Source organism: Bos javanicus, chromosome 26 (assembly GCF_032452875.1).
Source record: "Bos javanicus breed banteng chromosome 26, ARS-OSU_banteng_1.0, whole genome shotgun sequence".
In the NCBI taxonomy this organism is placed as follows: Eukaryota; Metazoa; Chordata; class Mammalia; order Artiodactyla; family Bovidae; genus Bos; species Bos javanicus.
Genome location: NC_083893.1, coordinates 24,313,928 through 24,327,439, shown reverse-complemented (window position 1 = coordinate 24,327,439; position 13,512 = coordinate 24,313,928). Strand labels below are relative to the sequence as shown.

Sequence of the window (13,512 nt, the reverse complement as noted above, 5' to 3'; positions counted from 1 at the left end):
TCCTTGAAGAGAACCTTCCCCTATTAGAAAAGTACTTCTCTTAATTAAACCTCAATCTTGATAGACTCAACTGTTCATCACAGGGGATGCTCTTCTTTACCAAGGATTCTGTTTTTTAGCTTCTTCAGTGGCCAGGGATGTAATTAAATGCCATTGTTTCAATGACACACATTTTCCGTTCCAGCTGCTTGAAGCTCCTTTTCTGCTAAATAGTTTGGCAGTTATCTCTTTGGCCACCACTTATCTCCCGTAGGCATGGCCTTCCAGCATGACCTGTACCCTTTCTGCCATTTTACAGAGTCCCTGTAAGTTAGGAAGAACTCTTGCCATCTCAAGCAATGTCATGATGTGGCTTATTTATTTATGAGAGTAACATAGCTATCTTTTCTCACTTTTAATTGGGGATACAGGGGACAAGCACCATCAAGGTGGCCATAATTTACCAAAATGGCAGTCTTCAAAAGTCTTAAACGCACAACATTCTGGAGTACACACAGAATAAGAGCAAAGGAGACAAAATTTGTCATGCTCTTGCAAAGAAGGCTAGTCTCTGGCAGAGCCAAGGCCTCACATTCACTCAAGAACTCGAGTTTAGGTACCAACATTATCTAAAGTGAGACTGTATAGTATCAAAGAGTGGGTGTGTTAGTAAATCATTTATCAAGTGTAAATAAATATTTAAAATACCACAATGTAACCCTGCTTTTGGTATTGCTTTATTTGTTCATTTAACATATCAGGGAAAGAAAAAAGTCTGACCCAGTCCTAACCTCTTGGAGGTCATGGGTCAGGGTCCCACCACTAAGTTGGGATGAAAGGGGTACTTAAGAAGGCGGGGATTGGGCAGCAGGAGTTTTAGGGCCAGCTTCCAGGCCTCGGAGATTTGGGTTCTGCACTTCCGCGGAGACTCAAGAAAGTCGCTGCTAGAAGCAATGGGCCCCGCGCAGCCCTTGCCAAGGCCGGCCACCACCTGGAAAGGAGCACCTGGCTAGGCCGCAGCGGGATGCAAAATGGGGCGCGGCCTCGTTGGGAAGGGGCGGAGCCGCGGGCGGCAAGAAGGAAGGGCCTGGGCGGGGACACAGTGGTAGGTCCCGCGCGCGGGAGGGTGTCGGGCCCAACCCCCCAACTCCTTAGCTGGGAGCACAGGAGGTGACTTCGACCTAGCGCTTCTGCTCCGGGCGGGGTTGGCGGCGCCGCCTCCAGGCTTTGGGCGCCCGCGGCCTCTGAGCGCCGGACGGGCCGGGCATGCGCGCTCCGAGGACCTGTGGGCCGACGGCGCGGGTGCGGCGGGAGGGGCCGCGACCGGGTCTGTTTTTCGTTTCCTTTTCCTCCCTTTCTCAGTCTCATCCCCAACACCGGAAGATGCAGGGGCCTAGCTACAAACGGTCCCACCCACTCTACCCGCTCTCGTGTCTGGCCACGAGGGTGCCCATTCCTCTCTGGAACCCACGTATTAAAGCGGCTTCGGGGTACGCATATATGGCCTTATGTCCCCCAAGTGAAAAGTTGGTGTTTAGCCATTTAGAAATGGGTACCTTGGAGAAGGAGAAACACTGCCGTGGGGCAGAAGAAAAAGCCTTGAGGAACTCAGGGGCCCTCACTGGAGGAATACCTCCTTCCTCAAGCCCTTGGCGCGCAGTTTAACAGGCCCGGGGCCCTGGGTTTACCCCTCCCAGAGTTCGGGATGCCTGCCCAGGGAACAGCTTAGGGGCCGTGACGATTTCAATACCCAAGTTACCAGCTTTGCGTCCTGGTTTTTGTCTCCCATCTAGATCTGGGCTCTAGATGCTGAGCTTTTCAGGGCTGGCTGGAAGCCACAGCCCAGTCTCCAGATGGAGTCTAACTCCAGCCAGTGTGAAGACGAAACTCCTTCCCTCTTGTGGGGTTTGGATCCTGTGTTTCTAGCCTTTGCAAAACTCTACATCAGGGACATCCTGGACTTGAAGGAGTCTGGCCAGGTACAAGGTATGTGGCTGGTCACCCAGGTGGCTACTCTGGGCTGCATCTGTACCCCACCCTTCCTTCCCCCAAAGCTGCAGAAATTTGGGGCTTAGGGGCTTAGAAGAACCTTTCCAGTTGCAGCTTTGAAACTGACCTAACCTGCATCCTTAGACAAGTTCATTTCTGTGCAAGTTCAAAACAATCTAAATCTTTTTTAAATAGATGTTTGGGGCAGTAACTTTGTACTGAAGAATGTTTTTACTTGGGTTTGAGGTCTTTCATATTTAAAAATGCTCAGTTGTTTTTCTCTGGACCTGTTTGTGGTAGAAAACTTAGGCCTTGCTTCTTTTTCTAACCACTTACCTGGCCTGGGTATGGGTATGTGACTCACCTGTAAAGCTTAAGAGTTTTCTTTGTAAAGAGAGGATTAACTGTGCCTGATTTTCTTGTGGAGTTTGGTTTTGTTTGAATAGATCAGAATCAAGATCAGAATCAAAATAATATAAACTCCCCAAGAGGAAAGACATCATCTGCCTTGTTCATCTATGTAATTCCAGCTCTTAAACAGTGCCTGGCCTCTAATGGGCTCTCGAATCATAGTAACTGGAGCAACAAAGCATTATAAAGTTAGAAATCATTTTTAAAATCAGAGTGGTGGTCGCTAAAGGTAGGATCTTCATACCTCCAAGTATAGCAAATACAGTTTAGGATAATAAGTAATTCACATAGCTGTGGATGAATCTTCACATGTTTATTATGCTATCTGAGAAGTTTGATTAAACTCTCTTTGCTATTTTGAATGAATAGCAAGCTATGAGTCAGAAGTGGTTAAGAATCTCAACTATGTACAATTTTAATGAGACCATGTTTTGTGTGTTTCCCATCCTCATTACCAATATATTTGGATGACCTTATACCAAAGGCTTTTGTACAGATTTTTTTCACCACACCTTTATTTTCTAAGTATTGTTGGAGATGATCTGGTTTTTTCCTTGGAAGGCAGCCGTCCTTCCTCTCTGTTGTCTGTTTCTCAGACCAGTCTGGTATTCTTCATAACTCATCTCCTTGGGAAGAAATTAATTCACACCAGATGCCAGTCTTGCTTAAAGGTCTTCTGTAGGTGCTCAAGGAAGTATCAGGGACATGACAGGGGCCAAACTCTTCCTGTGGGTGAAGGACTTTATAATGTATTAACACATCATGGAAAACTGCTCCCAGTCACTGGTGGCAATGTTTCAGATGTCATTTTTAAAACGAAACTGTTGCCAAACCCAGGTTTGTGTGCCACTTGCACAGCAAGACCAAAGAAACCAAAATGTTGGGGTTTGGAGCAGAGAAAGGTTTATTGTAAGGGCCAAGGCAAGGAGAACAGGCATCTCAGGCTCAGAAAACCTGAACTCCCTTCGTGGTTTTCAGGGAAGAGTTTTGAAAAGCAATATTTGGAATGAGGGCTACGGGGTGTATGCCTTTCTTCTGATTGGTTGGTGGTCAGGTAACAGGCTGCTATTACCGGAATCGCAATCGTCAGTCTCCTGGTTTTGACCAGTCTGGGCACTCAGCTTGTAGTTACCATCATCCTGGGTGGGGGTTCTTAGTGCCTGCAGAAGAACTCAAAGGTGTGAATCAGGTTGTTAGGTATTCCCCTTAAGGGGGAACTGGGAGTCTGTTTTGTTTGAGGCACTATTGTTTCTTGACTGCTTGGGCTTTGCTTCTGCATCCCCCACTCCCTTAATTAGTAACTGCTTGAATCTGCCCTTTGGAACTCAGGGAAGGTCTAAGAGGCTGAAACCTTTTTTTCTACAAAAAAAAAAAATCGACACAGACACAGAAATGCTTTTGTACCCAGGAGAGCCCCTGCAGGGCCCTGCTTGGTTTCAAAACTTCATGGTTGGTGTTCAAACCAACCAGCTTGGTTTCAAAACTTCATGGTTGAAGAAGTCATTAACTAATTTCATAGAGTGATCTTCTATAGACTGTAGCATCCTGAAGGGTGGGAAGTAACTACTAGTCTAGGTTTTAGTTTTGTGTTGTTTTGCTGTTGTTGTGTTTGGTTTGGTTGTCATAAAGAAAAAAACTTTTATTTTGACCGCATAAAATTTAGAAATGCTTAAACAGCAAAGAATATTTTAAAATAACAAAAGTTAACCAAAAAACGACTTCAAAAAAAGAAACAAATGTATAATGAAGAATTCGGGTGGCTTTTGTGGGAGGCTCCTGGAAGATCTTTGGATTTCTGGAATGATAGTGTGTTTGTTATTCATGGTAGACTCCTTGAACCACATCTGATTTTATGCTAATGAGAAACCTCCTGCTGGGCCCCTAGGTAGTTTCAGGGTGGGGGCCTTTCAGGCCTGAAAAACCAACCAGTGATTAAGAGGGTTGGTTTTGAGCCAGGTGACATCAATCCAACCCTGTGGGAGGGGAGGGGGACTGGCGATGGAGTTGTCAAGTGGGCAGTGATTGAGTCAGTCTCGCTTGTGTAATGAAATCCTCATTAAGACTCTGGACCTTGAGGCTTGGGTGAGCTTTCCTGGTTGGTAATCCTACATCAATGTGTGAAGGCGATGTGTCCTGAGGACCCGGCAGTCTTATGCTTAGTCTCTCCCAGACCTTGTCCAATGTATCTCTTCCTTTGGCTGGTCCCGGTTTGTCCCCTTCATTATAAAACTATAGTCTTAAGTATAGCACCTTCCCGAGTCCCGTGTGTCATTGTATGAAAGTATCAGACCTGAGTTTGCTGTGGAGGGTGTTTGTAGCCAGTTGTCAGAAGTGTGCATGGCCTGAGGAGCCTCAAACTTGGGGCTGGTGCCTGAAGTACGAGTCTCTTATGAGAGACTCTGCCCTTATCCTGGGAAGTTCAACTTTACTCTGGCTAGTCAGCATCAGAATTGCCTTGCAAAATGGTTGCCAATTGTCAGCTCCCCTAAATTAACCTATGAATTTAGCGTTAAACTAACAGGATGTCCTGAAGTTTGACTATGGTGGTGATGATGCTTAGGTTTGGGGTTTTGGTTTGGTTTGATTTGGTTTGTTACAGCTCATAGCATACAGAAATGGTCTTTATTATTCTGAATTTCCTTATCTATATCAAGCTTTACTGATGGGATAAAATAATAGAGACTCTTTTATTTGAATCAAAATACGATGCTTATATTATCTAATTGTAGAGGACCCAATGACATGGATATAATGTATTTATAAGAATTATATTAAATGAATAATGTATTTAAAAAAATATTATCTTAGGCATCTTAATGCTATCAGACTTCAGTAAGAGTATCTGTGAAGTGAAGTCACTCAGTCGTGTCTGACTCTTTGTGACCCCATGGACTGTAGCCTACCAGGCTCCTCTGTCCATAGGATTTTCCAGGCAAGAGTACTGCGGTGGGTTGCCATTTCCTTCTCCAGGAGATCTTCCCGACCCAGGGATTGAACCCGGGTCTCCCGCACCTTAGGCAGACGCTTTACCGTCTGAGCCACTGGGGAAGAGTGTTTGTAGCATCAATTAAATAAAAGGAGTTAGATCAACTCAATGGACGTGAGTTAACTCTGGGAGTTGAAGCCTGGCGTGCAGCAGTCCACGGGGGTCTCAAAGAGCCAGACACTATTGAGTGACTGAACAACAACAACAAGACCAACAAATAAATCAAAGTTGCTTTTAAGAAAGAGAATAAAGGCCGATGTCTCGCAGTGGGTGTGGCTGTTCAGGTCACTGCTGTGAAAGCTGAATCAAAGCTGCCTGTGACCCTGGGTCCCTGAGCCCTCCCAGCATGACCGTCCTCCTTCCTGGGACCTGACGATCCAGGCAATGGATCCCCTGAGGTGGTTGGGGCTCTGGGAGCCGCATGTGGAGCAAAGGCACCAGGAGTGAAAGGCCCACTTCACAAAGGCTGCAGGTTAAACTCATTGTCAGCCAGTATCTGTTGTGGTGGTGGTTTTCTTTTCTTTGCTCCTCAGGCTTTCTCTCTGTCCGTGGAGCTGCCATCCAACTTCCTTTTCTCACAGAAGAGACTTGGTATTGAGAGAAGGAAGTGGCTCTCTCCATTGCTTTTTCAATGTCCTCCTCCTTGTGGAGGTTGTGCTTCTGAAGTCTATCATCTGAGTTTCTATGCACTGGGGGAACTTCCTTCTCTACTTCCAAGCAGTGTATTCCCTCTTCAAACAATTTTCTCTGAATGATTTTAGTCAAATCATCTGTTATTTTCTGCTATATGTGTCCTTCACTGTTCTATCTTGCTTGTATGTTTTTCCTTGTTATTTTGCATCTTTGAGTGACTTTGGCCTTGAAGACAAGCATTGACAGTCTATGAGGTGAAAGTTTAGGGGGCTCTCTTTTCAATCTGTTTTCAAGAAAGCCTACCTGTTCAGATATTTTTTAAGTGTTGCCCCATGCAGAGTTGGTAATGTCAGAGGACTGGCATCCACCACAGGTAACTTGAGGACTTGGTTGGCTTTGTGTCATCAATCCTGTATACTCCATGTACTTGGCTTTTCCGTGTACTTCAGCCCAGGTGGAACACCTTTTGGCTGGCGCTTCTCCCCTTCTTAAAATATATCCACTCTTCGTTATAAAAACCACCATAGCAGTACATACCAGGTTATCCCAGGAAGACCCAAAGAGTCCTGGGGCTTGTTTCAAGCCTTCGTGGCTTCAAGGTGCTGGAAAGACATTTCAGGGCCAGGCAGCAGGCCCTCCAGGGGTCCACAAGGCTCCATGGCTCTGCCCTTAACTGCTGGTGTCCTGGGAGCCACAGCCAACCACATAGAGCCCGGTGGGCTGTTGCATCTCTGATGGCACCAGGAGCGCACCATTTCTAAAGCCTGACAACCTGGACCGACCTTCAGTTAGGTTGGGGGAGGGAGAGGCCAGTCAGGTTCTAAAAGAGAGTTCTCCCTAAGTTAGCTCTGCTCAGTACTCAAATAGAAAGTTCAGGGCATTTGGGGAAGCAGAAAGGGCTGACCACAGCCAGAGACCAGTCTGGAACTTGGGTCACCATCACCCCCATCCAGCCCTACAGCAAAGCTGGATGAAAGCAAGGTCTGCCGCCATGGCCCCTGTCTGCGTGTGAGCATGTCCTGGCACGGGGGTGGTGCCGAGAACGCCATGCCCCACGCCCTCATTTAAACTTCCCTTCTGCCACAGGAAGCCTGAGCCTGCCAGCAAAGGTCCTGTGGGACCTGGCTCCCTCTGAAGGCTCACTCTCTCCTCTGTGTCTGGTCAGTGCAGGCAGGCAGGGCCGGGGGACTGAGGGTCTCCCCGCAGCTCATCACTGGATTTCAATGGTAAGAACTCAGAAGTCATTCAAGTACAGCCCTACTCTGGAGATTTCGTGGATTTTCCACGGAGTCAGTTCAACCCTGTTCAATCCAGATGTTCCTAGAGGAAGCGACTCTGTTCCAGGAGTGACGCAGGGATCCAGGCTCCTTAGCCCATGTGGCCCCGACACTTCAGCTCTTGGCCCCCAAGGTTGCCCTCTGCACAGGCTCTCCAGTCTGCTAAGTCATCTTTAGAAGTCTGCCTCTGCTAGGGAGATGGCCCTTCTTTCGGCTAAATTTGACACCTTCAAACCATGTCCCCCTCTCCTAAAATCGCAGGCTGACTGAGGCTCAGAGTCTCCTTGTCCATCTCCCACCTGGGGACTGAACCACAGGTGACAGGTTCCCAGCCCCTGTATCCATGTGGGAAACAAGAGAACCATCAGCAAAGTCATTCTGGTGGTTTCTGAAGGGCTTCAGGGTTCAGTGCAGGGCCCCCTCCCCACAGACGATGTGGAAAAGATAAGCTCTGAGCAGGCTTGGCAAGAACCAGAGAGGGTGAGGGTGGCCAAATGCTGATAACTGAGTGATAACTGAGTCTTTGTTTACAGTTCATGTATGTATTTGAAAAGGAAGTCACCGTTTATAGCCTCTTTCTGAAAGTAAAGAATTCAGTCCTCATAGGGAGGGGAAAAAAAAACGCTGGGAAAGATTTTAATCCCCAGAACCCAGTGCAGGTAGCTTAAGCTCAAATAGGCAGTTCAGGTAAGGATGTTGGGGGTTTCCCAGGAGGTGGGGCAGCACTGGGGCCTCAGGTGGGAACAGGGGACTCACCAGTGCCAGGAGTCCCCCTCTCTGTTCCGTCTCTGTCACTGAGTCCAGAAAAGGCCTCTGGTTGTTGGTGGGTAGGGTTCTCCCTCTCAGGTTTCTCCTCTGGGGGGAACCTGCCTGCTGGCATCTGTCTGTTGCCTAAGTTTTGGAAGTAGAATTTTTAAAAGAGAAGTTTTTGAGTTGTAATCTGCTGGCCCCAAAGGGTCATGTTTTGTAACCTAATTATTGTCTCTTTTTCTTTAAAAAAAAAAAACCTGCTAATTCGTAGAAATGATGACTGGTTTCCTATAAAAGCCAAAGAAGCCTTTCTCGTGGTTTGCTCTCTCTTTCCTTTTCCAGTCCCTCAAAATATAAGTACTGTGTCAGGTCTCATAATACCATGGCTGTCTTTATGCCCCTTATGAGAGTTCTACAGGGAGGTGCATTTCATTGTCACAGGTGGAGAGATTAACCAGATGTAGTTAGCAGTATTGGTTTTCTCTCTTCTGTACTCGCTCGAGCTTCTTAAAAACCAAACTTTCACTTATAACCCTTGAGGAAAAGACATCTGCATTTCTTAGGGCTTGGCATTGGTCAATAGCCGATCCGTCTGAAATTTTAGCAAGCAGCATGCCATTGAGTTTCTGACACAGTTAACATTTACTGAAGCAGAAAACGTCATCATACATTATATGGACTTTGCCTTCTTCTTCCCTTTAATTTCAGGTGTATTTTTTTACAATGGGCATCCAATAAAACAGGTGGATATCTTAGGAACCGTGATTGGAGTGCGAGAAAAAGATGCATTCTACAGTTACGGAGGTAAGAACAATTTTGTCTGGCATTGAGTTTATGCGGAAGGACCATACTTAGCTGGACATTGAATCTAAAGAAACCCCAGCCTTTCAGAGCAGGAGGTCTCTCACAAACTCTTATGTACTTGGCCCCTAATGGGAACCATTTGCAGCCACCAACATGGACTAAGTGTCAAATGAAGCAACAGGTAGGAATGATACTGACGAATGCTGTCAGGTGACAGTTGTTGGGAGCTGGGAGACAGAAGACGTAAAATGCAGTCCAGGGTCACTGGCTGATCAGGGCCAGACACCTGATACCTAGGGCATAGCTATAAATAGCAGACGATGGTAGTATACGTTTATATTGATAACCTTTAAAGTAAGAAGGCCAGACTAACATTAAAGTAAACTTAAAGAAGAGGGGACAGATGGAAAAATAATTTACAAGATTTATATCCAAAACAGTTTTTAAAAAAAACATTTTGGTACCCAAAGGTGTAAAGAATATCAGAAAATTTCCCTTCCCTTACGATGACAGAAACTAAATAAAGGGTTTCTATATAGTTTGAACACCAGCAAATTGTTAGAATATGATTTAGTGTCACTGGTCTTGGTTTTTTTTTTTTCATTGAATTTAATGTCATCGTTTTAGTATATTGCCTACAATTCTCATAGTTAAGAGGCCAAGCTAAATGTTTTGTGGGAACCTTAACTTTGAATTCCAAACCTTTGCTATAATTGACTTTGTCACTTTTTGTTGTACTGACTTGGATTTGCATTCTTGTTCTACTTGGGGGAAAAACAGAAGGTAGTTGAACTAGGTGACCAAGAACATCCCCTTGACTATCTGTGTTTGGTTGATAATTTACAGATACAGTTTCTCCAACACATATTCATTTTCCTGGGGATGATTGTCTTGTGCTTATGACATGTGAGAGGGGAGATTTCTCACACCCTCTGCTTTTTCCCAGCCTACATATATTTTTTTAAACTCTAAAATAGATCATCGTGTCATATATCCCCATCCTGGATCTCTTCTGTGCCTTATTTTACCAAAGATACTGGTTCTCTTTTTCTCCAGACAGTTCAATAAACATTCACCAAGTTCCTGTAGCATTCTCAACTACTGGCTACTACCTTATCTGTAAGACGTTATAGTACTTCCTCTCCAAGTACCAGTGATGAAATATTAGTATTTTTCAGTTTACAGAGCACTTCTACATGCATAATTTCATGTTGTTCTCCTCCTAATCTTTTGAAGTCGAAAGGACAAATATTATTGCCATCTTATAGACGAGAAAACTAAAGCTCAGTTATTTGTTCAAGGTTCCACTGATGATCCAATCTCTTTACTGACTCCAGTGTTCTTGTAGTCTCTGTATAACTCAAATGTGGTTTTTTTCTCTCCTACACCCCTCCCCCCAAAAGATCAGCTGCACCTTTTTTTTTTTTTTTTAACTTGTTTATTTGGCTTAGGTCTTATTTGCAGCATACAGGATTTTTTTTTTTTTTTTAGTTATGGCATGTGGGATCTAGTTTCCTGACCAGGGATCAAACAACCCAGGCCCTCTGCTTGGGACCGTGAAGATCTAACCACTGGGCCACCAGTGAAGTCCTTGCATCTGGTTTTTAATTTTCTGATTTTTAGATCAAAATGTGGCTATTTGAGGACATTAGTCCTGGCTCTAGAACCAGGCCAGATATAATGTCTCTGACCTAAAAGGGCTTCATCTAACCCCTTTTCTCATTATGAAAAGATGAAGATGATATGGCTGCCTCTTCCCCAATAACCCTTTCTCTTAGACTGGATATCGTGAGAGTGTGACACATTTGTGGTTTGTGGGGACATGAAAAGCATTTGAAAGTTGAGAGTAGAAACACTTCTGCGACTTTAATTCTCGTGAGGCCTGCTCAAGAGAGAGCTACACACTCCCTGACACTCTTAGGCCCAGCTTGGCTCTCGGGCTACCTGCCAGGCGGCCACTCCTGCTGTCCCAGGTCCTGTTTGTTCCTCCTGACTCACCCCACTCCTATATGCTAGATTTGCTTCCTGCTTAGCCCGATTCTTCCCATGGCTGAAACAAAAGGTCAGCAGCCCAGGTCATGGCGCCCAGTGTGGGAGGACTGCCCAGCACTGCAGGGACGCTCCCCTTCTAGGGCCTTCCAGCAGTGAGACCTCAGGGCGTCGGGACAGGGTCTGCCAGGAGAGGTTACAAACCAGGAAGTCAGAGAGCTTGGTGGGGGGATCCTGAGCACACCAGCACCTGGCAGCAACTCAAGCTCAGACCTAGAATCCAGGGAGACTATAGTTAAGACCAGAATGACCTCACGTTTTCTAGGACAAATGCTTGGGTGCTAATATTTTTTTACTTAACATGGTAAATCAAGAGTTTTAAACTGGCCAGAAAAGTAGTGTTGCCTAGAAGCGTCATACATTTTATTGATTTTTTTTTTTTTTGCTTCTTAAAATGATACTCATTATAAGATAAAATTTAAAGCCAGAGAAAATTTTAATAAATTTTCATAAAATTCCTGTGAAAATCTATCAATCAGGCAAAAACAGTGTCAGTGTTTGGGTGAACATCCTTCCTATATTTTTAACATGTTCCTAATATGAAGAAATGGGGCTTCCCAGGTGGCGCTAGTGGTGAAGAATCTACCTGCCAATGAAGGAGACATGAGAGACACGGGTTTGATCCCTGGGTCAGGAATATCCCCTGGAATAGGAAGTGGCAACCCATTCCGGTATTCTTGCCTGGAAAATTCCACGGACAGAGGAGCCTGGCAGGCTACAATCCATGGGACCACAAAGAGTCAGACATGACTGAGCACAGTATGAAGAGACATAGATATACCTTCTTTCCTCATTGCTATTATGCATATTTCTTTCTCATTTTAATATTCCTGAAATTAAGCTTACAGTCAATGTATACATTGACTTTGGGGTTCCTTCTATATTCTCCAAAAGAAACTTCCATAAATATTTTAGTGTCTTAAGATCATTTCTATCAAAACAGACTAATATTTTATGCAAATTAGATTACATATAAGACATATATGTCTATATATATATCATTTCTGGGCTGCTGTCTATGGGGTCGCACAGAGTTGGACACGACTGAAGCGACTTAGCATATCATTTCTATTTTACAATGAGATAACTTTTAACAGTGACTGTGAAACTGAAAGGCACTCAGTTGGGTCCAACTCTTTGCGATCCCATGGACTGTACAGTCCATGGAATTCTCCAGGCCAGAATACTGGAGTGGGTAGCCTTTCCTTCTGCAGAGGATCTTCCCAACCCAGGGATCAAACCCAGGTCTCCCGCGTTGCGGGCAGATTCTCTACCAGCTGAGCCACCAGGGAAGCCCGCAGTGACTGTAGATCTTCACTGTGCTTTGTATTCTCGTCCATCACTCCGTTGTCATTTATTTAACCAGTGTGTGTGTGCTCAGTCCTGTCCAGCTCTTTGCGACCTTATGGACTGTAGCCATTTAACCAGTTAGATATTTACAAACATTTAGGTTGTTTCCAGCTTTCAGTACTGTAAACGATCTTACAATGAATAGCTTTATATAAGATGTATGTATCTGTGTATATTTGTTTTGTTGTTCTCATCATCATAAATTACAGAAGTAAGTACTAAGAGAATATAAACACTTCAAAATTTGATACATATTTCCAAACTTAATCTTTAGAAATTTGGTGTGAATTTACATTCCTACTAACAGCATGTGAGGGTATCAGTATTTTTAATATTTGTCATTCTAGTATCTGAGAAATCATTTAAATTTTCTTCTTTTTTTCTGGTAACTAGTGATTTAGCATACTGACATATGTCTGTTGGTCACTTTTATACCTTCCATGAATGGCATATTTTTTTTCTTTGCCACCTTTTCTCTTATAGTCTTGATCTTTTCCTTATTAGTTTCTGTGAGTTCTTTATATATTAAGATATTAACCCCATCATTTGTAAAATTGCTATACAGAATTAGTTTTTAGTTGTTCAAATATATCAGATTTTTTTTTTTAATGAATTCTGATTTTCAGGTCTGCTTAAAGTAGTCTTCCCCCCACCAACTCTAAGTCCAGGGTTGAAAGTATTCACCCATATTTTCTTCTCATCTTCTGAAGTTTACCTGTATTATATTTAATAAAATAAAATCCATCTAGAATTTATTTTAGTTTAAGAAGTCTTCTCAGATTCTGCGTTAAACCAGATTTAAACACAGATTTAAACCAGCAATAAAAAGATTTTGCCATGTATTTCTTCTGTATTACATAGTGTGCTTTTATAACAGTCTAGCTGTTGGTTTTTTTAAAAAAATCATTAAGCCCAATGACCCCTTATTGATCCGTCTCTGTTCTGAGATTGTCAGAAATTAGGCAAAGAGAAACACTTACCATCCCTGATCAAACATCTCTAAATTTCTCTGCAGTTATAAATCCAAGTACAATGGAAATTCTTTTATTTTTCTTTTGCACTGTGGATAAAATAAGCCAGACCAGTACTGTTTGTGTGACCAAGATATAATTATGTTGTATCATGAAAGTAAAACATGGCTGTCTGTGATATGTTTAGCTTTCCTTACATCCCCTGCAGTGATAAGGCCTGGGCAGAAGTTAATACCCTTGAGATAGGGCAAGAGAAACGTTGACTACATTCTGCTGGGCTCATGTATTACATTGACATTCCAGAGAATCAGTT

At 43.9% G+C, this 13,512-nt stretch overlaps 1 protein-coding gene across 11 annotated transcripts in view; it reads left to right on the top strand.

Annotated features, from left to right (window-relative positions):
* Nucleotides 1–857: 857 nt before the first annotated feature.
* Nucleotides 858–13,512, top strand: part of STN1 (STN1 subunit of CST complex) — a 65,938-nt gene continuing 53,283 nt past the window's right edge. For 2 of the 11 annotated variants that reach the window (XM_061403359.1, XM_061403358.1), the window contains exons 1-3: nt 1,115–1,306; nt 1,773–1,965; nt 8,734–8,829. In XM_061403359.1, coding sequence (XP_061259343.1) covers nt 1,833–1,965; nt 8,734–8,829 — 229 coding nt within the window. In that variant the 5' untranslated portion in view covers nt 1,115–1,306; nt 1,773–1,832. The other 9 variants (XM_061403351.1, XM_061403349.1, XM_061403350.1 and 6 more) reach the window with 9 other exon arrangements.